General features: G+C 35.1%; 1 protein-coding gene across 1 annotated transcript in view; it reads right to left on the bottom strand.

Annotated features, from left to right (window-relative positions):
- Nucleotides 1-27,734, bottom strand: part of LOC150101467 (serine/threonine-protein kinase Genghis Khan-like) — an 896,778-nt gene that overhangs the window by 65,991 nt on the left and 803,053 nt on the right. The window contains 3 exon segments of the mRNA XM_090400803.1: nucleotides 11,371-11,586; nucleotides 14,050-14,147; nucleotides 25,394-25,474. Coding sequence (XP_090256929.1) covers nucleotides 11,371-11,586; nucleotides 14,050-14,147; nucleotides 25,394-25,474 — 395 coding nt within the window.

Raw genomic sequence — 27,734 nt, 5'->3', positions numbered from 1 at the left:
TTACTTTTAGAGTGGTAAATGAGTGGAATAAGCTGCCAGAGTCTGTTGTGGGTGCTATGATGGTGAACGAGTTCAAGGCAAGGTATGATAGATACTGTGAGAATGTAATCGCATAGTTGTGTTGACATGATGTTTAGGGCCTCCCTCGATGAGTCAGGACTCCTGGAGTCGCCCGAAATAATAATAAAAAATAATAATCACCACATAGTTTCAGTATCGAAAAATTAAAGTTATGTGGAACAATTACTAGAGAAAAATAACGAATTAAATAAAAACTGTACCTATGTTTCATAACAGTTTTCGGGTATGTGACAGTAATGCAACAGGGGGGGGGGGGGTTAAACTATCAGAGGTGAAATAAAGTTCAATTCTATTGTGAAAGGAAATGAAATTTTGATATACATATTTTGAATGATAAAAATAAGCAAATGTATCGCTTACTTTAAAAATTGGAGAATAAAATATCTGAATTATGCAGAAAATATAAATTTAAATCATAACTGTTAATTTCATTTTGTAATGACCAGTTATACAAAGAAACCAAGAAAGTGAAAGTAAAAAGAACAGTAGATCACTATACAACATGAAGAAAAAATTTAGTAATATGATTAAAGAATTTCATGTTAATCTCTATAAAGCAAAGTTGCTCAAGCATGTCCTAAAGGAAATCTGTGAAGTATTATTCAATTTCAAAGGTTTTGTACAAAAATAAAAATAATATAAACTGGAACGTCGGCAGCCGGTTTTCTTTTCTTTTTTTAAAAGAATATTTCAAATAATTATCGTGAATTAATTCGAGAACAAAGAAAAATCTTTTGTCTAGTAACCGATTAGAAAAAAAATTAGCGCAAAAAAATAAAAAATTAAATTGGTTCTCCAAGGTAAGGTTTTGTTCACTTAAATATTTTTAAGTGAAGAAATTATTCAAGATCTTTATTTTGTCCAGACATTAAAATTGTATTGTACAATAAAAAGAGAAAACAAAAATATAAATAATTTCTCTATTTTTAGTCTATCGTATATAACCAAAATCCAGTTGACCAGCATGGAACAAGGAAGTGCGTTTCTTGTTATAGGCAACTAAGAGGCAGCTATGAATGTGAGATAATCCAATTAACCGTTCTCTTCAGCGTGAGGGTTTATCACACTTTCTAATAGACATGACAGTCAAATTGCACTTCTTATCCAGGTTCTTTAAACAGGTGGGCTGAAACATATCCAGATTTAGTTGGACGTCTATAGACGTCCCAGCCGTTTGGGAGGTTAATTTTACCTTATGGAAAACAAACCTTGTGCATGTTCTTGTTTACCACACCTCTAATAATCGAATTGCCATACAGCACCTCTCAGGGGTCTTTTGTTACCATTTTCATATTGACATAATTTATTTTTGTCTTTTTCACTTTTCCATATTCCATACATATCTACAATTTTCTTAATTTCATTATGCCTCGCCTCATCTTTACCAACTCAGCTTTCAAATCTCACATCACAATTATGAACATATGTTCTGTCTGATAATCGCATGTGCTCACTGACTGGTGTGATTGTTATGCAGAAATAAAAATCCCAAGTTTCTGAGAAGTTGGAAGAGCGATATGTGCCCAGATCTTTCTAAGGGAAACATACTTTCTTTCAGTTGCATTATGAACATTAGGGTACTCCTTATTTCTGAAGTTTAGTTTTTTTATATGATGCATCTTTTTAATTTGTTCTATATAATAAATAAAAAATTCAGCAAAAATTTTAACACATTTATTGAATGTTTAGAGGTCTTGACAGTGTGTCAAAGGTTGCATATTGAAATAGCATGATAAGCAAACTACAATGCATATAATGTAAAAAATGTTTCCAACCAGAACATTTTTGAACAAGTCTACTCTTAAATTTTCAAGTTGAAAATTCCCAAAGACCTAAAAGTGGAATTTAAAGCAGTTGTCCTTTTAACCATTCACTGGGATGATAAAATGCTGGAGGATATTTTAGGGAAAGAAATAGTTGTCCACCTTCTGATTCTCATTTCAGGTAAAGAAGTTGATCCATTGCTTGGCGTTTTAAAATTCCTGACTGGAACAAGCAAACAGACAGCAGACTTCAACATTGATGCAGCAGTTCAATGGGATATCTGTCACAATGTTAAATGGAATCTCTAGTACTGCTCTCTATTAGACCTTCCACTAGTCCAGAAATACTTCTATAATTATTATTATTTGACACCTCCAGGGAGTCCAAGGACTTATCGAGGTAGGGCACTTGCTCTACAGCTCTGTCTCCACAACTCAATCTTCCAACTGACCACAACTACACCAACAGCATCTACTGCCGACCACCACTAATATTTCCACAGACAATCGCAGACATCCATGCCCATGGCAGGATTCGAGCCCACAGCCTTTTGGGCAGAGAGCAGATACACTAACCACTCAGCCAGCCAGGCTGGCAAAAACTTTGAAACTTCTATTCCAGAAGTTTCAAAAATCATGGACAAAACTGTGGACCGTTCCAGCTTCCAAATTAGTGTGCTTGATGAAAAAGTCACAGCAGCTCAATACAAAGTGGCATTCACCTTGCCAGACTGTTATATGCAAATGACCAAGTACTCCTGGCCAATAATGAAGACGAATTGCAATATTCTGTATGCTATTTAAATTTTACTGTTTACAAATTGAATATTGAATATTCTCTCAGGGGACCCTGTAAACTCTAGAGAGCGCGTCCCCTGGGTGGCGGATAGGGGAGCCCACCATGTGTGTGTGTGTGTACATGCGTGTGCGTGTGTGTGTATATATATATACACACACACACACACACACACACACGAGTCCTTATTCAGTATATTCGGACCACCCCACCATATATATATATATATATATATATATATATATATAGTTTTATGAAAAATATTGAATGACTAGAACCGAGATTTAATTAAAAAGGTTTTAATATAAACACACTACTAGTTTCGGCCTGTAACAGCCTTCTTCAGGTGACATTATAAAAGAAAAAACACTAAACATTGAGGGTTAAAAGACTATGAACATCATAGACAGTCTTTATACATAATTAGCATTAAAACGTTGTAGTTGTATTTGAAGCTGTTCTTTCATTTGTTGCATTGTTGGGAGAGTGCGTGTTTGCTGCATCACGTGAACGCCAGTACATGATTACAGCTGAATGACTATCAGGGAGGTTGTAGCTTAAGTTGTTATTTAGATGAACAGGATTGAAGATGATTTCTCTCGATTCCACAATTTTTCTCTCTATTTCATCACTGCAACGGAAGATGTTTGTAGATTTTTCCCAGCAGACTTTGTGACTTTGGTTATCATCATTAGGATTAGCCGAGAAGAGGATATGACTTGATAATGCACTTGCTCGCTGTCTCTTGTAAGTAATGTCTCTCATGTGTTCTTCCATACGCATTTCGACAGATTTGTCTGTCTGCCTGAAATAAGGAATATCGCAGTCACATAATATTTTATATACGAAATATATATATTTCGTATATATATATTTACGAAATATATATATACATAATAATATATATTTTATTATGTATAAAGACTGTCTATGATGTTCATAGTCTTTTAACCCTCAATGTTTAGTGTTTTTTCTTTTATAATGTCACCTGAAGAAGGCTGTTACAGGCCAAAACTAGTAGTGTGTTTATATTAAAACCTTTTTAATTAAATCTCGGTTCTAGTCATTCAATATTTTTCATAAAACTATGTATGTTAACCGAGTCAATGATCATTCTGTCATATATATATATATATATATATATGGTGGGGTGGTCCGAATATACTGAATAAGGACTCGTGGACCAACAGGGCCATAAGGGGCAATCATCTTGATTGTAAGAGAAGCGGCACTCCCATGGACCCCTAGCTGGATCTATCCTCTCCTTCTTCTACTTTGAGGTTTAATCTTTCCTATAAGGCTTTATCAGCCAACTCTTCTTACTTTATGACCCTTGTGCTATTAGAGTACTTGAGGGCCATGGGGTCTTTTCATTTCTGGCCTTACAACTATGTTTTCTCTCTATAAACCTTACTATATTTCTTCTATAATCTACCCTTTCCCCTTCAATATACCCTATTCCTCCTATGGGTTTAAATTCGGAAGAAGGCGAGTTCAGAAGCCTTAAGGTAGCAGCCCTACCACTGAACTATTCCATCGTCAGGCTAGTTCCCTGACATGGAGAACATAACCATACTTGTAAACTGACAGAAAAAGATAATCGGATTGAATCTATGGGAAACGACCCTGGAATGGAAAAGGGAAAACGAAAATGGAAACGACAAAATATAATACACATAGCAAACTGGAATGTAAGAGGAATAGCATATAAAGAAATAGAATTAGACCAGTTATTAAATGAAAGAAATTTTAAAATAGCAGTAATCACAAAAAAGAAATTAAAAGGAACTATGAGAACTGAAAATTTTAATGTGATATACAGTGGAGTCGACAGAGACCAAAGAGCACAAGCAGGAGTCATGATTTAGATTCATAACTCCCTTTCAAAACAGTTAAAACATTATAAATTATGGAAGAATAATGAAAGAATAATAGAAGCTAGAATAAAAATAGATAGAGGCTATTTAACAATAATTGGTTTATATGCCCCAGAAGAAGGAAGAGAACAGGATAATATTGATTTTTATAATCAGCTACAAAACATATATAATAAAATAAATAAAAATGATTACATAATTTTAGCAGGAGACTTAAATGCAAGAATTGGAATCACGAAAATTAATAATAATATAGGAGTACATGGAGAAAACACTCAGAAATGGTAAAAAATTGATTGACTTTGTAGTTTATAATAACCTAAAAATAATAAATTCCTTCTATAAATATAAAGACATACATAAATATACTTGGGAAGCAAGAGGATGGAAATCAATATTAGATTACTTCATATTAAATGAAAAGACATCAAAATTTTCGCTAGATGTTAGAGTTCACAGAGGATATGAAATAAGCAGTGACCACTTCCTTGTTAAAATAAAATTAAGATTACCACCTAAATGGCTACAAGTAACAAGAACAGAAAGAAAAATTGAAACATTTGTTTATAAAACTAGACTATTGAATGACACAAATGTACAATGGCTATATGAACAAAGAATTAACCAGTATCTAGATAAAATAAAACAAAATGAAGAAATAGAAATAGAATGGCTTAATATAAAAACGATACCAAATTCAGCAGCAAATGAAAGCTTAGGAAAGACCAAAAAATTCAATAAAAGAAAAAAACTGAAGATCTGGGATGATACAATGAAAGAAATAATCAAAAAGAAAAAAGAAGCCTATCACAAATGGTTAAGCAGTAAAAGATTAGAAGATGAAATAGAATATAAAAGAATAAGAGCCATAGCTAAAAGAGAAGTCAGAAAAAGACATAGAGAATCATGGAATAAATTTGTTTCTAATTTAGAACATGATTTATATAAAATAAGACCCAATGTATATAAGATTTTGAAACACCTAAATGCAGATACCAAAGAAAACATAAAATTAAACACTGAATTGAAATTAGAAGAATTTCTAAATTACTACACAGAACTGTGGACAGACAAATATTTTAAAAAAGACAACTGGCAAACAGTTAACGAAAATGAAAAGGAAATAACTGAAGAAGAATTAGAAATCAGCCTGAAAGAAACAAGAAACGGAAAATCACCTGGAGAAGATAAGCTAGGTTCAGAACTATATAAATATGCAGGAACAAGATTCAAAGGAAGACTCTTATTATTTTTAAATAAAATTTACTCAACTGGTATCCCCCCAATAGAATGGAAAAAAGCAATTGTGATTCCTATCTTTAAGAAAGGTAATAGAGATGACCCTAAAAACTATAGAGGTATCAGTATAATAAATTCATGTTACAAAATATACAGCAGAATCTTAAATAACAAACTAATGAAATATTCTGAAAACTTTATTCTAGAGGTACAAAATGGATTTAGAAAAGGACGATCATGTATAGACCCAGCCTTCTGCCTAAAATTAATAATAGAGAAAAGAAGAGAATATAATTTAGAAACACATATTGCATTTATTGACTTTGAAAAAGCATTTGACAAAGTTAAAAGAAACATATTATTTAACATATTAAAAGAAAGACAAATACCAAATAATAATATCCTAAAAGCTGTCACAAGTATATATGAAAATAATCAAATACAAATTAGATTAAATCATGACAAGAGAGATAAACCAAGGTGTCCGACAGGGATGTCCCCTCTCAGCAACTCTTTTTAATATCTACTTAAATGAAATAATAATAAAATAGAGTAAAAATTTACATCAAGGAATTAAACTTTCACCTAGAGTTAACTTAAACACTCTCCTCTTTGCAGACGACCAAATAATAATTACAAATTCTGAAGATAACTTACAGAAAGCTATTTTAAATCTAAATGAGATATCCAAAGATTATGGTATGATAATATCAACGGAAAAATCAAAAACTATGGCCTTTAAAGGACAAGATCTTAGAACAGGTGAATTCATTTAACTACCTAGGATGTATGATCACTTACGAAAATGAAAAAGATATAAACATAAAAATTGCAAAATATTTAAAAATCACAGGAGTAATTAACTCTATATTTAAACCAAACCTAGTTCAAAAACAAACCAGGCTAAAAGTATACAATACATTAGCCCTACCGGTCTTAATGTATGGAAGCGAAATCTGGACAATAAAACAAAAAGACAAACAAAGATTAACAACAGCAGAAATGAAGTTTATGAGAAAAACTGCAAAGTATACCCTATTTGATCACAAAAGAAATGAAGATATTATGAAAGAATTAAACCAAGAACCAGTAATTGAAAAAATTAAAAAATATAAACATAGATGGATGGAACACGTTCAAAGAATGAAAACAGAAAAATTACCAAAACAAGCCTCAAAGTACAAGCCATTAGGAAAAAGAAAACCAGGACGTCCTCTTAAACGATTCGACGATGACTTCTAAGGCTGGAACAGGCCATACTAGGCCTAAATCCTTGATACGTATGATGATGATGATGATGATGACAAATTGAATATTGAAATATCAATAAAATAACACATGCAGCATTTATAGGTTTCAGAAAAGTCTTTGAATGTGTATGAATAGAAAAACTATATAAATGCTACATGTGTTGGTTTATTGAATTCTTTATGCTTTCAAATATTAATTTCAAAGAAAAATAATGGTCTGCCAGAGAAGACTGTAACAGGCCACTAGGCCTACAATGGGATAGGATGCTGGCAAGACCAATACTTACTTATGGGGTGATCTGGATCATCAGAAAACAAGATGAACAATGCCTTACACCAGTTGAAATGAATTTGATGAGAAGAACTGCAGGATATCACTGATTATCACTGAGACGTGGTTGACAGAAGGGGATATAACAACAGGAATAGAAGTCGCTGGGTATAGCATTTTTTGTCAGGATAGGAGGGGAAAGCGTGGTGGTGGGGTACTGCTTATGATAAGTGATGACCTATGTCTTCTAAGAGTGGAGAATTTGGAAGAAAGTGAGACAAATGATTTTGAGAGCATATGGTGTGAGGTAGAGGTAGGCAAGACAGGATATTTAGTGGGGTGTTGCTACAGACCCAGGGGCACAGAGGATGGGGACCTGGAGATGTTTAGACAGCTAAGTTTGGCAAGTGCAAGAAGAATGATTGTTATGGGAGATTTTAACTTCAGTAGTATAAATTGGAGAGAGAAAGATGCATGTAGCAATAGGGGAATGGAATTTCTAAAATTCTTGAAGGACAAATGTCTTAGGCAAAATGTAACAGAGGGAACAAGAGGTTCAAAAGTTTTGGATTTGGTTATAGCATCAGAAGAGTTGATAATAACTGAGTTGACGTCTCTCCCACTAGTTGGAGAGAGTGACCATATGGTGTTGAATTGGAAAATGAATAGACATGCAGGAGTATCAAAGAGACGGGAACTTATGTGGAATTATAAGGCAGATGATTATAATAGTCTTAGACGTCAACTTCGGGAAGTTTCATGGAGGGAGGAATTGGAAGGCCGGGATATCACTAGTGCGTGGGAAATTGTGAAAGAATATTTGTTATCAGCAATGGTAAGTTGTATACCACGAGTGAAGAAGAGGACGCAATTTGGAGTAAAGCAAAGCAGATGACAAACAATATTAAACAGGAATTGCATGCGAAAAAGAGGCTATGGAAGAGATATAAAGAGACAGGTGAAGAGATGCATGAGGAATATAAGACACAGGCCAGAAGAGTGACTAGTGTTAGCTAGAAATTTGTCTGTGAAAAGTATCGTGATTCCGATATAGAACTGTTGAAGTTATACTAGGACTTTAGTATATAATAGAATGTGTTATGTGTAGATTGACTAGTGTTAAAGATTTGTGAATGATTAAGAGTCCTAAGGTGTTTTGCATGTCTCTTATATTGCACAAGATATTTAAATGACATAACTGTGTGTTAGTGCAAATATGGTATAACAGAATAGTGTGAATTAAGTAATTACGTATCCTATGAAGTGAATGCCTAATGTAATGTGTAAAATAATTGAAATGTCACAAGTATGTGTTAGCAGCAAGTAACTTGTTAATCTACTTCAGTATGAAAAATCCGATAGTGTGAATTGATCTAAATTTGTTCACATCAGGTGAATTTATGAATTAATGTGTATGGCGGCATAATCACAAATAGCCATATTGCTTGTAATGATTTAATGTTAGTCTATAAGTGCTTTAGTTTAGTATTTGATTTGTACCATGTTTAGAAACTTAATAAACCTTTTGCTCAATGATAAAAGAGTTGTCTGATATTGATAATCCAATGCACCCCTTAAAATCATCGTACCTAATCACACGGGAAATTTAATGTTGAGGAAAGAGATTAAGAGTCACGACTGCAATAATATTTAAATACTAAGAGATATATTCGAGATTGACTTTCTCCCTATTTATGACAACATAAATGGTGCAGTTGATAACCACTTGAAAATATTGTACTTAGTCACGAGAAAAATTTAAGTTGAGAATCGAGTTAAGTGTCACGACTGCAATAGTTACACTTTCAGATATATTTGAGTTCTTTCTCCTTGTTTATGTATGTAATATGCTAAACTAAATATCCCAAAAGGTGCAGTATAAATACAAATATTAAGGGGTACTACGAGGAGTAATAACTTAGATATTGGTATAAGTTTTGGTAAAATCTTGGGCATAGAAGTTAGAAGAATATAGATAAAGGGAATTTGTAAGATTAGAGTAGAAATCGTAAAAATAGGACACAACACTAGTGTGGTAAGGAAAGTGAAACTGGAATATGAGAGGAGATTGGCCCTAAGATCCAAAGAAAATCCTAGGGAATTTTTTAGCTATGTGGCCAGTAGGAGGAGAAATGTCTGTGGAAGAATGATATTGTGGGATAAAAATGGGAATAGAGTGACTGATGCAGAGGACATAGTGGAATTGTTCAATGAACACTTTATTGGAGTATTTCATCCTAGAGGAGTCAATTTTAATGCTAGAGGGATAGGACTGGTTCGAGGTCTGGAGGTACAGGAGGAGAGTGTGTTTCAGATACTGAGTACTCTGGATGTCAATAAAGCTGTGGGACTGGATGGTATTTCACCAAGAGTTTTGAGAGAATGTGCTAGGGAATTGACAGTGCCTTTAACGTGGCTTTTCAATGAAAGTCTGGCTTTGGCAAAGGTGCCCAGGGAATGGAAGGAAGGTAAGATAGTGCCATTGCATAAGGGTGGTAACAGACTGGAAGTGTCTAATTATAGGCCAGTCTGTGTGTCATCTGTAGTTAAGATCTTGGAGAAAGTAGTGAGGGACAGTATACAGCAGATGAGGGTAATGTTATTTGTGAGAATCAACATGGATTTGTGAAAGGACGCTCTTGTTTTAGCAATATGCTAGCCTTTTATAATAAAGTTACAAGAACATTAGATGAGGGAAAGGTATATACTGCAATTTTCTTAGACTTGGCGAAGGCATTTGACAGGGTGCCACATGATAAGCTGATATTTAAGTTGCAGCACATGGGTCTGGATGTCAGATTGGTCAACTGGATTCAGGATTGGCTGTCTGATAGGTATCAGAGAGTTGTGTATGGTGGAGCAGTTTCCAGGAGGCAGAGGGTTACAAGTGGGGTCCCACAGGGCTCAGTACTAGAACCTATATTGTTTAACATTTATATCAATGACATAGCCAGTGGATTGCAGGGGGATATTCAGTTGTTTGCGGATGATGCGAAGCTGGGAAGGATTATTAGTAATAGTGCAGATGTGGTAGCCCTGCAAGAGGATTTAAATAAGCTAGATAGATGGGCAAATGAATGGGGTTGTCAGTTTAATGCAGCAAAATGTAAGGTCTTGAGGTTTGGGAAACATCGATGGGATGCTGCATACTCTATGGGAGGAGTTATACTGGAGGAAGTAGGGGAGACAAGAGATCTGGGGTTGATGATTGATAGAAACCTGAAGTTTAGGGGACATATTGCAATTGTGGTGAAGGTAACACAGAGGATTGCTGCTATTATGAGAAGGACACTGACCTGCAGAGATAACAGGGTTATCATTCCGTTGTATAAGTCTCTGATCAGACCACACTTGGACTATTGTTCTCAGATTTGGTCCCCAGGATTTGAAGGGGATAAATTAACTGTGGAAAGGATACAAAGACGGATGACAAAAATGGTTTCAGGACTGTTCAAGGATAGTTATGAGGATCGGCTGAGAGAATGTGGACTGCAGAGTTTGGTGGATAGAAGAAGGAGAGGTGATATGATTGAGACTTTTAAACTGTTGAGAGGTGGTTACAGGGTTGACACTGGGGAGTTCTTTTGCTTGGTTGAACAGCAGGAAGGAGTGATGACAAGAGGCCATCCCTGGAAGTTACGAAAGGAAACTGTGAGCAAGAGGGTAAGGAGTGGTTTCTTTGTGTGGAGGGTGGTTGAGCCGTGAAATGCATTGCCTGATGGAGTGGTGGGAGCGAGAACGGTCAGTGAGTTTAAAGAGTGGTATGATAGACTTTGTGTTTCTCAGGGGGAGACCTTCCCTTGATGAGTCTTTTGACTCCTTGGAGGCCTGAATAATAATAATAATAATATACATTACTAGACTGGATGGAAAACAAAGATATAAAAGCACGTATACAAAATGGACAGGATCCGAATACCTCATCAGTAATTTCTTCAATGTATTTCTGGAGGAAGGAGACTGCTGGGAAGACCAACCAAGAGATGGCTTGAGAATGTAACAGGCCATCAGGCCTACTACTACAGGACAGGATGATGATGATCATGCTGTTTAAAGAGAAAACAAAAGTGAATGAAAATAAAACAAGAAGCACTTACCCTTTTCCTGTCTTGTCTGGTTCTCTAATAGAGAACCGTCTTCTAGTACGTGAAAGAACTGTTTTGCCAGATCTTTCCTTTATCTGGTGTATAGTGACCTCTGGTACTCGAACTTGATTTTCTCTGTACTGAACATTGTGTAGGTACACTAAATGGGGAAGGTCTGCTGTGAGTGTTAGGCATAACATCCCTGATTTACATAATGGTTTTGTCTGAAAATTTTCATATTCTTTAATTAATACAATTAAATTCATAAGTCACAGTATTTAAAAATTTTAGATCATAAAAAGAAAGCTTTTTTAAAGTAGAACATTAATAACAAAATATATTAACATATACTTGGAAGTTTATTTTGCACTTGGTTATACTATAATAAATTTAGTTTAATCTTTTATCCAAGTGTGAGCAAACAAAGTTTGCACATGAAGATATCTTCAAGACTGAGGCAAGGTGGTGCCTCTGTTGGCAACTCATAGCAAAGGTGGACCAAGCTCTCATCATTCCTTGTCTCAGTATTTCCCACCATGCAAAGCACATCTCCGTGCGGACATGTATAATGCTATGCATTAAGGAAAGGGCCCCTACACAGACCAGTTTCAACCTTTATTGAGATCTCGTCAGTGGGAGGTAAACCCAGAAGTGATGATACTAAGGCAGAAGCAATGGAGAGGTCATATTTACCTATATGATTTGCCCACTTCCCTTAATGCTATGCATTAAGGGAAGTTGGCAAATCATATAGGTAAATATGACCGCAAGGAGATGTGCTTTGCATGGTGGGAAATACTGAGACAAGGAGTGATGAGAGCTTGGTCTACCTTTGCTACGAGTTGCCAACATACCACCTTACCTCAGTCCTGAAGATATTTTCAGGTGCAAACTTTGTTTGCTCACACTTGGATAAAGAATTAAACTAAATTTATTAACATATACTATGTTACCAAAAATATTAGAACATCTGAGACATACAAAAATACTACTGTTATAATAAGCTGTACTTCTGACAAGATTCATGGAAAATTAACTTCCATTCTTCATGGAGAACTGTCTCGAGTTCTGTCTGTTACATAGATTTCCAAAGAAAATTCACCACACAAGTGTTTAATCAGGTTTAAAATAGAACAAGTCACTCTAAATGGTCAGTCCATTAGTGATATATTGGAGCAGGCATGACCTCCAAAATGTGGAGGTACATCACCATTAACAGTAGTAGTGATAAAAACTAGTGGACCATCTGTTTCACTTCCACTGCAGTGCTTTAGAGTTGGTACAATGCAGTCCTTTTCTTAGCATTTGATGGATTGCAAGCAGATCCGGGTTATCCTATCCAAAACTAGACTAGTGAAATTTATTACTCCAACAAATTTATTTTTAGACATCATGAGTCTAAAGGCTACAGGGAAGAGTGAATGGCAATTAACAGAATGGATTATATTAGTGTAAAGAACATTGTGATTGATTCCCAGAACACTGGAAGTCTTTCATGTGGAGTGATAAATTACACTGCACCCTTCTCTGGCTGGATGAGTAAGTGTGGATATGTCAGATACCTGGAATGCCTTATGCCACAAGTACATTATTTCAACTCTGAAGTTGCATCATATTTTATTGTATAGGAAAACAGCCAGTACACCATCATGTTGCCCTGTATATATTTTACTAGTCTTTGTTCCTTTTTTGTTCTTAAATTTTTAGTTTTCAAAATTTGTTAGTTTTCATAATTTTAATTCTTAGTCCTTCAAAATCTATGTAGTTCATTTGATTCTTTATCACCTTTGTTTACCAGCTTTATTTTTGGCTCTTGAATAAACATATTTAAGTTTGCATAGCTGAGTTTCATTCTCAATCTCTTATTATATGTTTTGGCTCAACCAAGTTTAGCTCTGAATTTCTTGTCATCCCTACTTTCTAAAAAATACACAACCAGGTATGCCTTTTTAACTACTTTTTTAATATAAATTAAATTATTTTTATATTAGATCTAATTTAGTCTTTGGTTGGTAAGCTGGATAGCTCTATCACTTCACCCAATAAGTTTTGCTATTTTTGCATAGTAGCTAGCTTATAAGAGGCCTTCACATAGCCTGTAAGGAATACAGAAAACTTAGTGAGGCCTTTGATCCAATATTAGATGATAAATAGCACAAAACTGACACTGAGCTTGTAGCACAGTTTAGGATTACATATTAAGAGGTTAAGTGTAACAGGAAGTTTGGATGGTTTAAGATTAACAGGGAGTAATTTATTTCATTTAATTAACCAGAGGGTGAGATCAGATAGGGTCTTTTTGTGCTTATGCCTTCTTGATTGGTTCTTATTGCTAGAGATCCAAAGTAATATAATTTGGTGTTTTTTTGGAAATTTCCAAAATTCCTTTTACTGTCACTCATACTACATTCACCAGTTTACTTTCCGCAACAACTCAATCAACATTCTCATTGCATTTTCCGGCCTTTTATTGTTCAACTCTCTCCTGTCATATTTCTTATTTTCTCCACACTTCTGTCACTCTCTTTCAAAATACTTTATACACATGCTCACCAGTCTCACTCTCTTCCACAAATCCTTTGACAATGAATAGATCTCATATAATTAATTAAACATGATTCATTAATTAAGAATAATCAAATATATATTTAATTAATATATTAAAGAAAGCTAAAATTTTGTTATACCTTTTTGATATTGACTGTTTGCACCCAATCTCCTGAACTAATTTCAAACACATCAACATGCGATTCACTATATACACATAAATAATCATCCATCTGACCTAAAATAAAGAAATATAAATCTTTAATAAATTCCTAATATTTATAAAATTAAATGTGCTTTAAAAAAACATGTAAAAAATTATTATTAATATTATTCAGGTACCCTCCAGTCCTGGGAGTAACTGTGAGTGGCCCCTATTTTTGTAACAATACATATTACTCTTTTTAAACTCATTTAATGAAGCGATTATTAATAACAACATAATTAAATGACTACACATGCAAATTATTATTATTATTTGACACCTCCAGGGAGTCCAAAGACTCATTGAGGGAGAGTGTGCCAACAGCATCGAACGATTGACCCCCTTCCAACTGCTAACTGCGCTCAAACTTACTTAACTGAGCCATTAGTAGCAGAGGCTCTACCAATCGACCAACCTTAGCCAGCTAGCTAAGGAAAATAAGGAATTTAACATAAACCACTAATAAGTCATGATGAGTATCTCATAAAATCATCAGGGTGAATACACATATAGAATGGACTGTTATATGAAGCATGAAAGGAATGAACAAAAGTTACCAAATGCTTCTGTTCTGCTGTTCTCTGGCTACATGATACTATTAGGAATCCATGGGAACTGAGAAAAGAGTCATTGACACAGTTATAAACAAGAAAAACAAAATGTCAAAGGAGTGCAAAGCTTGTTACAAGATTCAGAAGTGTATGGTACAGTGAAGGTTTAAAAAAATAAAAACTAGATTAAAATAAAATTGAATTAACATTTATAAAAATCAAGTGGCTATTAGATCCAGCATTTTGGTTCTTTATTTTAGTAAATTAAATTAACATATTTGCATATTGAATTGCATGTAGAGATATGCACAATAAAAAGATTATTTGCATATAGTGAATAGAAAGCGTATGGTTGGACATGCAAAATAAACCAACCTGGGAATACATTGTGTGTGTGTGTGCATGCATATGTGTGTGTGTATTTTTTTTGATGAAACAGACTTTCCTGGATATTGGACATTTGAAAAAAAAAAAAAGAAATTAGTCGGAACACTAAATTAGCTGTATACAAGACAGTGTTCAAACCAGTTTTAACTTATGGATCTGAGAGCCGGGTCAGAAGTAAAACACTTGACCAAAGACTAGAGACCGCAGATATGAGAGTCCTGAGAAAGATTAGAGGCATGAACAGATGGCATCAATAGAAATATCATATTAAAAATGAGGATATTAGGAAAGAACTTGACATTGTCAGCATCCAGGAATGCGTTAGCAGAGCTAATCTCAGGTGGTATGGTCACTTAAATAGAATGGGAGAGGAAAGATTAGCAAAACAAGTGTTCTCTGCCAGGTTGGTAGGAAAACGACCCAGGGGAAGACCAAGATATAGGTGGATTGATACGGTACAAAGTGCCTTAGACGATAGAAATATAAGATCTGATAATGTTGGAGTCTTGACAAGTAACAGACTGATTTGGAGGAAAATTGTAGATAGGAAGTTAGTAATGATGTAATTTTTTCATGTAGTACTTTCATATCCTGTACACCCCTTGAGGGTACATGGCAGGAATTTGATGATGATGATGATGATGATGAAAAAAAAAAAAAAAAAACACTTATATGACTAGAAAGTCAAGGGAGAACACAAAATAAAAATAAGATCCCTTTGGAATTACATGGTCTTTTAGATTGTAATTCTAGTCTGAGAGTGTCCTTAGAAGAACGGATGACATGTGCTCTGAATTTTTGTGAAAGATGGTGCATAAAGTCCTAGAGAATGTAAATTCTGGTGAATGTCAGCTTCATATCAATGAAAAAAACTGAGAGAGCCATCCACTCCCCCCTCTTCACCAGTGAATCCAAGAAAGGAAGGACTCCATTATTTTTTTTAACATAAATTTTATTATAGGGGAAAAGGTTGCTAATTTCATCTAAGCAATTGTCAAGTTTCTTAGATAAATTTGTGTATGGCCAAATAGTGAACATGTCATCAACATAACGAGACCAAGTGGAGAGACAAAGAATGATAGTAGTGAAGAGAATATTCTTCCAAGTGTTCCATAAATTAATTTGATAGAAGTGGTGACAAGGGGAAGCCCATAGTATAACTTTCCATCTGCTTGTATAGATTCCTTTGCCAGGAAGAATATTCAGAGTATACAGCAAAATAAATAATTTAAAGATGTCAGGTGGAAAGTCCTTAGAAAGAAGATGAATAGTTATATCTAATGGAACACTAGTGAAGAGGGGAAACAGCATCAAAGCTTGCCATGATGTCAGAGGAGCGAAGACAGAGGACTTTCACAGAACTGTGGAAGTTATATTAGATAAAAATTTTGACATTTTCGAAGTAGGACAGCCAATGCCATTGACCACAAATGAACAACTATTTTATGTATTCTTGACAGTCTTATAGTTTTGGTGTTCTGCATAAAAAATCTTTAACTTTTTGATGGTGTCTACATCCAATAAATTTGTGTTTCTAGCAACTGATTTAATTGGTTTAACTGTGATTTGGTTGAATCTTTGGCGATAGGATTGTAATTAGAATGATATCAGAGAAGAATGCTGATCAACAGTTTTATTCAGATATATTCATAATAACAGTGCAGTTTCTCTTTTTCACAATAGATCATAATATCACGATTATTCTTTACAGAGAAAAAGCTTTTATTTCAGATGAGGGAATGTTTAAAGGTGATAATTCTGCATTATATTAAATATGTGCCATTTCAAAACACAATTTTTTCATGCTGAGAAGCTCATCACAAAATGTTAGTAGTTTATATTAAATTCCTTATTTTCCTTAGGTAATGTAGGTGTGTTGTCATTTAATCATGATCAACTCACTCCCTTTGGAAATGCATTACATTCATTTTCACTTACCAATTCCCATGAAGAAAATGTTCCCATCAACCTTTCTACTCCTTTGACTCCATGGAGTCAAAAAAGTCTTTTGACTGCATAGAGGTCAGATTGTTAATAATAATAATAATAATAATACACTTACCATCTTACAGAATGACCCTGTCCCATTCTTTCCACTAAAATACTCCTACAACCAAATTTGAACATTTTAGTCCAGTTGGTGATCATGATCATATCAAGACCTCAGTAAAAAAGCCTTATTTTATTTATTTACTTTTTATATCTGATTTACACATGAAAGGCCTTAAGACCTATAGCACACTAGTGCCGTGTGACAAGAGGAATAGATAAAAGGAGGAGTCTGTTTACAATTTGCTTGAACAGCTGAGCATTGTAGTCTTTGGAGAAGGCAAAGTGGGGTAGACTGTTCACAGAAGTAGATGGAATAAAAGAGGAGGCATGTTATTATTTTTCTTTATTTAACATCACAGTATTACACTGTGCTGTTGTTAGCACCTTTGCCACATGACCTCGGCTTCCTATCCAGCAATTAGTTTCTAGCTTCATCCTTCTGGCAGTGGAATTCCATTACATAACCCACAACTTGTAATTTCTTTAATCCCATCCTTAAGCATCGAAACAATTATGGCATCCATTTCCATTATGCAAAACTTCTAAAAATCATAAAGTACTATGCATAATGTTTACCATGCCAATTTTAATAATGATTTTTTTTTTTTTTTTTGATAATATAAGATTTCTTACAAAGTAAGAGAAAATATATTATTATTTTTATTATTAATATCATTATTATACAGGTATCTGCATGGAGTCAGAATACTCATTGCAAGAGATTCATTATTTGCACACTGGCCATTATTCACACAATACTTATATCTCTCCTGATGAATTACTCACAACCACTTCTGACAACCCATTCACCACCCTCCAAGAAAAAATCTAGTCTTAACCCTTGCTAACCATACTCTTACACAATTTCCATGGGTGACCCCTTGTTTTGTCCCTTCCTGTCATGAACTAAAAAAAGTATGTAGAGTCAATCCTATAAAAATATCACTGAGTAGCCATTTCCCTTATCCAACTCAATTGTCACTTTATTATAAAAAGTAAGCAAATTACTAAGCCAAGATCTATCCATCACAGAACCCTCCTGTCCCAGTTGCCCTTTTTCTGCTCCATTGGCACCTTCCCAGTACTGAGGATTAAGATCAGGAGTTGATAATTCTTGAACATTCTCATAATACACAGGCAGATATGCTATCTAATCCCATGACTGTGTTCGTATTGAGGTTCTAATATTTTAAGCACCTCCATTTCTTCACCCTCTATTCACCCATCACTCAATGTCATATCTGGAATCGCATCATCATCACCTAGATGGTACACATATGCAAAATGCTCACTCAGAATCCAACTATTTGGTTTGCTTCTGTTATCTCTCCACCATCAGCATTTATTAAATATATCCTTCCATAGCCATTCCTCCTTTTAATTGTCACATAGTGAAAGAACTCTTTAGGATTTCTTTGGACCTAATCAGCTAGCTTTCTCTCACAATTACTTATGGGCTTCCTTACCATACTGGTCACCTTTCTTGCCTGTGCCTTGTACTGCTCATGGGCATGCTTATCACCTATTTCTTTATATTCCCTCCAAAACTTTTTTTTTGTTTGTGACTCCTGGTTAATGATGCCATTCATCCATCTAATTCATATCTGATTTATCCTTCTGACTCTGAGTATGCAGCCTGATATTGCTTTTTTCAAACATCCCTTGACCATCTCTCACCAACATCTCTCCTTTTTAACTTCTTATACCATGGTACTATAGAAAACTGACTCCACAGCTTGTCATAAACACATGCTTTTGCAATTACACACATATCCCTTCTTAACAGAAAATTCTGCATGTCTGTCAAAACGATCACTTTCCTCGAGCAAATGCAGCATAGATAGACTGGTTACCGTTAAGGTCTCTGATGCTATGAATCAATTTAGCATTCTCAAACTTTGTGTCCCCTCCATTACATGCTGCCTCAGGTAATTATCTCTCAGAAGTGGTATAAATTCCATTTCCTTCTCCACCTGTGACCATTCTTTCCTCCAATCTATAACCTAATAGTTGAAATCCTCCATAATAATTCTTCACCCTGCACTAATCATGCTAATTTACCAATGCATGTCATCTACATTCCCCCTAATACCACTGGGATTATAGCAGCAGCCCAATTACATATTTCATCCTTTGGCCTCTATGTCACACAACATAGCTTCAAATGAATTGCCCTCTGCATTCTTGTCCCCTGATGTACTTCTACTCTTTTTTGGCTTCACTTCATCTAGTATTGTTAACAAATTGCTCCACCATCTTCTGTTTCTTCTGTCCTCTCTGAAGACACCATATTCCTTTGCATTCTATTTTGTGACCATATCATCCTCAGTTAACCAAGTCTCATTAATGCCTATAACTTTTGGCCCAGATGAGTGAACCAATGCCAAAAACTTCTCACCCTCATTCTGAATACTTCTAGCATTACTATACATAAATTACAATACCATCCTCCCCCCTTCAACCCACAACCTTCCTACACTTTGTCTGGTTTTTTTTTTTAGCCCATTAAAGTTAAGAAGCAACCTGGGGATGCTATATTTAGAATCATGTGATCACTTTCCCACTTACTATACCTGGACCCACGCTCACCTGCATCCTCTCTTAACATTCTAGTTTTCCTGACTCTCTACTTCCAAACCTCTCACTGAATAGTATTTTCTCAATTCTCCTTACCAAATCCATTCAGCATATGCAGAGAAATTTAGCTATCTTTTCTGATGTACTTTGAAAACAATGGATGGGAACAGTTTTGCTGTGATCTCGTGTGTTGGTGGCAGAATAATATGGAGTATTTTATCGGTTTTACAGGGATTTCAGCTAAACCGTGTTGCAAAGGTACCTATGTTTTCAGTAGCATGGCTGTGTCATTTAAACAAATAGCCCTCTGTGTTTTGAGGATGCTATACTGTTGGGATGAGTAATGATTTTTATGGTGTGATTGTTTATGTAAGTACTTTCTAGTGTGTCTCACCTGTTTTTGTCTTCTTTGTTTTGGTAATAATGATAATGTCAACCTGATATTTCTCTAATTCTTCTACCATTTCCACTTATTATCTATTAATACCGTTACACTGATGGTGCCTATTTTTAATTCTGTTATTGCTGAATTGGCCTTTATTCCAGCAGTTAATTTTTATTATCATCCTTGTTTGATGGGCAACGCCCCAGTTCAGATGAAATTCTACCATGCTGCACCATCATTGGCATAGAGGAAACAGAGAGAGAGAAAGAGAGAGAGAGAGAGAGAGAGAGAGAGAGAGAGAGAAGCTAAGATTTTCAGGACAAAACACATTCACTGCTCAAAATGATTAGGGGATATTTTAGTTTCTGTTGGATAATTATAAATTTCTGCAAATAATTATAACTATTGGGTACTTTCTACATGAATAAATATTTCATACTTATGGAAATGGTGTAATTAATGAGATATTGTTTAAATAATCGATATTTATTACAAATTTAACATATTATACATTTTAGCATGAAATAATTTTAACAAGAATAACAACAAGAATATCCCCTAACTGTTTTGAGCAGTATAGTTGAGTGCTTCTACAGATGAGGGTCATCTGAAGAACATGGAACTGCAGGGGCAGATTCTCCTCATGGATACAGGAACATTTATCATTATGAGTGCTTTCAGCTATGGCAATAGAGATTGTTGAGAGGAGAAAACAAGCAAGAGGAGGAAAAGAGATCAGAGAATCGTTTTGAAAATGAGATAGCTGTTATGCCTCTAACTGGTGAAAGTGATCAGTTTTTAACTTGGTGATAGCAAATCATATGGGAGTTTGGTTTAGAAAGGGATATATGTGAAACTATAAGGGAGCTTCAATTTGTACTTTAGCATGAGGAAACTCCATGACAGAACAAGCTGTAAAACTCGATTGCAGCTTATAAATATCAAAGCGCTTTACATCGAATTTTACAGAGGTCAAGTCTCATGAGAACTGTTACAAAAATAACCTTGTTTGTCTCTATGTATTTTATGTGAAAGATTAATGTAAATAACCCTATGGGAATTGATTGTATTTACTGTTTTAACTTTAGTTAAAACAGTAAATATAAAAAACAAAGGCAATGCTTTGCCATCGGAAGTTTTGTGTAATAGCTATGTATAAGAGCACAAGAAAGTTGTTTACGATGAAGTGTGTGAGAAAGTTGCTTACAAGTTCTGTGTATAAACACTTCCAAAGTCAGTGCCTGAGAGATCTGAAAGATTCAAACAAGTTTCCGCTGCCCGGCAACATATGATCAAAAGAGTGCACGAGGGAGAACAAAGAGAAGGTCAAACTTAAAAGAAGATGAAAGAGTCATGCCGAATTCTTTGGGGGATTACAACTTCGTGCAAGGTCTCAGAGAAGGCAAAAATAAAAGGGGACTGAGCTGAACATCGTGAGAGGAGTGTCCAGGTCCAGTTGCTGACAGAGGAGAGCCGAGATCCAGTTGCTGAGAGAGCAGAGGCAAAGCACTGTTACCAAAGTGAGCCATAAGCAGTCGGCGGAGAACCAGAGGCAGTTGGACCCGGAGGAAAAATTGGGAGAACAGTCAATGCCAAGTGCCAGTCGGATGTCCTAGTGCTGCGAGAAGTCAACAGAAGCCAAAAGCTGCAGAACGATCTTCAAGCCTGAAAGCTGAAACTTCTTGCCTGAACTTTTGAGCACCGGGAAGATTGCAGTCCAAGACCTGCTGATTTTTGCGATGAAGCACCCCCCCCCGAAACAAGACTCTCCAGGTGGAAACCTAAGGCCTGAGATGAGAGAAAAACCATAGAGACTTTGATGCAGGACTTTTGGAAGGTGTTGTGACAAAGAGCCTCTGTAAGTATATTACATCCTTTAATGTACATTCTTCTTGTAATTTAGGAGATATGTCATAGATGGACTGATAAGAAATAGTAATAAGAAATATCTATAAGAGAGTTCTCTGATTTGTTGTTAACTGGAATATTAATTGTAAGATAATTTACTATAGCTAGCTAATCCCTTTATGAGTAAATTAGTCTTGGCAATTTATTTTTTTAAGCAGAGAAGTAACAGAGTAATTATATATATTGTATAGTCATTTAAATTTGAAAAGGGAAAGTTTGTTTCTATATACCAAAGGCATAAAGGATAGGTAGAGAAGAGTAACCTCCCTATCGCTTATTTAATGTACTTTATTATTACTGTAATTAAATGTGTTTTATTTTTATGCAAATAGAGTGCTGCCTGATTTTTTTTTATTTTACAACTGCACCATTCCTAAAAAAATTGGACTTGTGAGTGGGAAACAACTAAGGTAATAAAAGCACAGTTTAAGTACTTAAGAACCACAACTGTTGATATAAACTTTGTTGAGGGGACTCATGCTAGTACGAGAGGGAGAGAGAGAGAGAGAGATCTACCAGACGTATTACTAAGTCTTCTGCCAATATAAATAATACTGGTGGCACAGTCTTACAAATAAATTTTCCAGTGTTCATTAGGCATAAGACTCGTAGTGCAAAAGGTAGATAAACATAGTATGCAATAGTATAAGCAAGAAAGGTTACGAGAGAGAAAGCGCGCACTGCTAATTAGAATAAAGATAGAGTAAAGACATTATAACAAAATAACCAAAATAACACAATATCATTACAATGGTGCAGTCAACATGATAAAATCCACAGTAGTTAAAATAAGAAATAGTGGATTGAAACAGTTTTGTAAATAAAGAACAGGCAAATAAATAGAAAGTGTATATATATATAGTGTAAGAAAATGTTTTAAGAACCATGAATGTGAACAGCGGAAACTCGGAGGCCACTAGTACTAACACAATGGGGGGGGGGATATAGAAGTCTTTAGGACAGTAAATCCTCACCTCATAATCTCTCAATTCTCTGGAGAGGACCACGATGATGTGTTGTCTGTCTTCAAGTTTATAGAGGAGCTAAGGAACATCGGAAACTGGTCGGACTTCCAGCTTCTAATAATCTTAAGGAATAAACTGATTGCAAGGGCCAAGAATTTTTTGTATTCCTCTCCCATACTAAGAGATACTTTGGAATACAATAAATTCAAGGATACCCTGATATCTCAGTTTTCCAAAGTTAAAAGCGTAGGTCCGAACCTGTGGAGGCTGCAAAAATGTAGACAAGAGAAAAAAAGAATCGATCACTGATTATTACAACAGGTTGCTCACCTTAGTTAATAGCCTGAGCATGTCTAGTGAGGAAAAAAGCCATTTTGATTGGGCTGTCTTCAATCAATTCAGGTTAGGAGTAAGAGAAGAATATAAAGAGACAGCATACAAAAGGAAAATAAACACCTTAGAAGAATGCTATCAAGCCATTAAAGAAAAAGAAGAAAGGCTAGGCGATCTTCATTCCAAATCCAGTACCAGCCAGATACACAACATTACTGAGGTGTCAGATCAAAAGAGAGAGGTTAAGAAAGAGAAAAATCCAGGGAATTCTAAAGAAAAAAGTAAAGACAAACTGAAGGAAGAAAAAGAGGAAAATAAGGCCACAGAAGAAAATAAAATAGACCACAACAGATCGAGTGTTGCAGAGTCTATTAACATGGAAGAAATTCACTCTTATATAAAAAAAAGAGGTAGAAACACTTACAGCAGCCCTTGATGGAGAAACTTGACTCCATTCTAAACCAATTAGGGGAGTTCAAGTAAACCTCCAAGTAAACCTCTTGTTCAGCTGGGATCTGAACAAGAGTGTACTGAAATAGAAAACTGGAGGAAAGTGCCTCAGTGCTATAGATGCAATAAGTTTGGGCACATTGCCAGATATTGCTATAGCGATAGAAGAGACTCAAATAGAAGGATGCATTGGGAATCTAAAGTGGTAATGACTCACCGTCATCCCATACCCATGTGACAACAGTATTCCCCTCTGGTTGTGTCATCTTTCAGAAGAATAAAGCATCATGCCACACAGTCCGGATTGTGTGAGAATGGCTTGCAGAACATAAGGAAGATTACTAGGTATTGCCCTGGCCTCTCCAAATTCTCCAGGCATCAATCCATTCGAGCAGCTGTGGTTTGTGTTTGAACAGCACATCTGCTTTGTGGCGGCTCAGTCATGTAACTTACAAGAGTTAAAGGATTTGCTGGTTATCTGTTGGTACCATATACCACAAGAAACCTTTAGAAATCTTGTAGCTTTGTTGCCTCACCAGATAAAATCTGTTTTGGCAACATGTGAAGGAAAACATCATATTAGGTAGGAGGTCAGAATGTTTTGGCTCTTGTGTATATATATCATCTAAACTGCACAGTCTTATTATAAGCTAGCCTACTAAATGCTTCAACAACCTCTGTTTCATTCTCTTTTAGTCCCTGTAACATTTGCCTCCATTTTTGATATCGCACATATCATACAGTATGAAATATACTGAGAAAAATACTCATTAAATAAATCACTACATCCTCTGTGGGCACTTTATTATTATCACCACTGGTGTCATTCTTTCATATTCATTCTTCCTCTTGTTTGTCACATAACATAAAAATTCCCTTGAATTTCCTTTATTGTGTCTTATTCTCCATTCATCTTCAATCTTTTTTTCTTTCCTTATACTGCTTGCTCATACTTTCCTTATGTTGCTTGCTCATTTTTTTCACCTGCATGTTTTAGTCCTTGTGCATTCTCTCATTGCTTGCTATCTTATATAACATTTTTTTATGCTGAGTGCCCAAATTTATTATTTATAAATTTCACTCATACTATATTTATCTGCTTAACTCTTGTATATAGTTGTTGTGCAGTCTGCATCAGATGTATTTTAACCAATTCTCATGATCTATCAATCTCTTTTCCCTACACTGTTCATATTCTGGTACTGATATAAGTACCAGAAGAAAAGGATAAGATGCTTCATCATAAGCTTCATTGGAGCGTTTCTTTCTCATTCACCTTACTGTTTCATATACGTTTTTCTTGACTAACAATTTTTCCTGTTCAGTCACCATTTAATTAATTAATTCATAAGTGTATGATGATACAATGGTTATGAGGCCCTTGCAGGAAGATAAAGGACCTCAAATCTCATGAAGCAAATATTAAGTTAATTTGGTGTAACCTCTGAAACAGTACATAATGATCTCTCTTACAAACTGATATAAGTACCAGAAGGTACTTATATCAGTTTGGTTGAGTGTCAACACTGGTGGCAGTGTTGACAACCAACCAAAATGCATTCTGTTTTCAGCATGTATATTCTTATATATCTTAGTAAAAAAAGGATGCCCATTTTGAGTTTAATTTAAATTATTAAAAACTTATTGCTGAAAACTTTATCGCATACTTACTTATACCAGTAGGCAATGCAGGAAACATAAGCTCCTTTTCTCTGGATTTTTTTCCTTGGATATCAACATATAAGCCCAGATCTACAAGAAATTGAAATAAATTGTTATTATATTAAAACAAGTTTACATGAAACCTGACAGTAATTATAATCAGCAATTTTTAGTAAAGAATCTGCAGTTCATGAATTTTACTTGAATGGTGTGAAATACATAAGATGATCCTAGAGTTTGATCATCGTGATTACTGTTCGCAGACTGACACGGAGTCAAAGACTCATTATTGTCATACACACAGCTCATCACACTGTGTCTTAAATACATTCACACTCTCAGGCAATGCATTCCAATTATTCACCATCCTCCATGCAAAAAACCTGCTTTTCACTCTTTTGCTAACCTCTTTATACAGCTTCTGGAAATAACCTCTTGTTTTCCCAATATTCCATGAAAAACCTCTTCAACATTAATTTGATAAGAACCCCTTACCAACTTTTATGCCTCTATCATATCACCTACACCTCATTCTATCCATTATATTCTATAAATTGCATCTTCTGAACCTTTATTCATACTCAACATTCCAAACACCAGAAACCAACTTAGGCAATCACCTTTGGACATTTGCCAATATCTCTTCTTCATTTGAAAACCAGGTGACCAAATCTGTGCACAAGTCCATATATGGCCTAATCAGGGCATTATACAATGGAACTAGACTCTCCTTACCTCTACAAGTCAGCATCCTCTGCATCATTGAAAGAATTTGTTCTGTTGTCTTCACAATTTCAGAAATGTATCCTCAAAACTTTTAGATCCCTTTCCATCATCACACCCAGATCTCTTATTTCTTCCATCTCCTCCAATATATTCCAACTGAGTGTATACTCTATATCCCATCTAAAATTTTCCAAATTTTAAAATTGTACACTTTGCAACATTGAACTAATAACTCCATTTCTGTGCCCGTTCACTCAGTCTATTCAAGTCCTCTTGTAAAACCACAACATCTGCTCTACTTCTCATAGTCCTTCTGAACTTTGCATCCTCTGCAAACAACTGAATATCCCCATTCAAATCTTCTCCAATATCAATAACATACAGATTAAAAAGCAATTGCCCTAAATCAGACCCTTGAGGTACAACCACTAGTGACTTTCTTCTTATGGAATGTTGTTCCCCCATATACAACTTTCTGATACTATCAGACAGCCAATCTCTAATCCAGTGTACTAATGTAATATCCAACCCCATTTGTACTAGTTTAATTATCAACTTATCATGTGGCAATCTATCAAAAAGCCTTTGTAAAATCTAAGTATACTACAGTGTATCCATCTCCCCTGTTCGATAAACCTATCACCTTATTGTAGTAACTAAGCAAATTACAAACATAACATGATCTTCCTTTAGCAAACCCATGTTATCCATTAAAGAGAATGCCACTGTTGTCGACCTATTTCTGGATCTTGGTCCTCCAACACTTTAACCATAATACCTGACATGCTGAATAGCTTATAATTTAAGTCCTTTGGAACTCAACAGATTTCACCTCCCTGGCATATTCCCTCAAAATATGATATACCTATGGGACTTGATGATATATCACCTCAAAATATGAGATGATATATCATCAAGTCCCATATATTAATAACACCAAGCCTACTCAATTCCTCATATATACAGTATATACCTGATACACTCACAGTCAGTCTTTTCTTCTCCTCTTCCAATGTTCTCAAACTCCACATGATGTCACATTCACTAAGATGAAATACCTTTATGATTTGCTCATTTAACATCTCAATTATATCTTCAGAAGCAGTTATTCTTTTACCATTTTCTTCAATCAATGTCATCCTTCCATAATCACTCTTTTTTCTGCTGGTTATATATCAAAAAAACTCCCTAGTTTTTTTTTTTTTTGGCTTCAATAGCTAACTACTGCTCATACTGCACTTTTACTAGCCTTACCAAGTACCTTTTCTACCCTATTTTTTGTACTCCTTATGAAATTGATGGTTTATGGCTTGTTATATATTGCCTCTATAATGTGTATTGCAAGCTTAATTTCAGTATTCATCCATTTCACACCTACGTTATTTAACCTTCTGTCCCTCGGAATACATTTAGAGATTGCTTACACTATATAATTCTTGAATATCAACCAAGCAGCATTGACCTCCTTTCCACCCAACTTCTCTCATCCAATGTGACAGCCTGCAAGTTGTCTCCTGAGTGTTTCATAATCACCAACCTTGTAATTCCACATATATCCTTTCCTTATAGAAGTCCTCACATGGATGTCAACCACTTATGGGTAATCTCTTCATATCACTTTCAC

The sequence above is a fragment of the Typopeltis vanoorti genome, chromosome 11, assembly GCF_054136105.1.
Source record: "Typopeltis vanoorti isolate ZY-2024b chromosome 11, IOZ_Tvanoo_1.0, whole genome shotgun sequence".
Classification (NCBI taxonomy): Eukaryota; Metazoa; Arthropoda; class Arachnida; order Uropygi; family Thelyphonidae; genus Typopeltis; species Typopeltis vanoorti.
The sequence above is the reverse complement of the archived record's forward strand: the minus strand, read 5'-3'. Positions and strand labels throughout refer to the sequence as shown.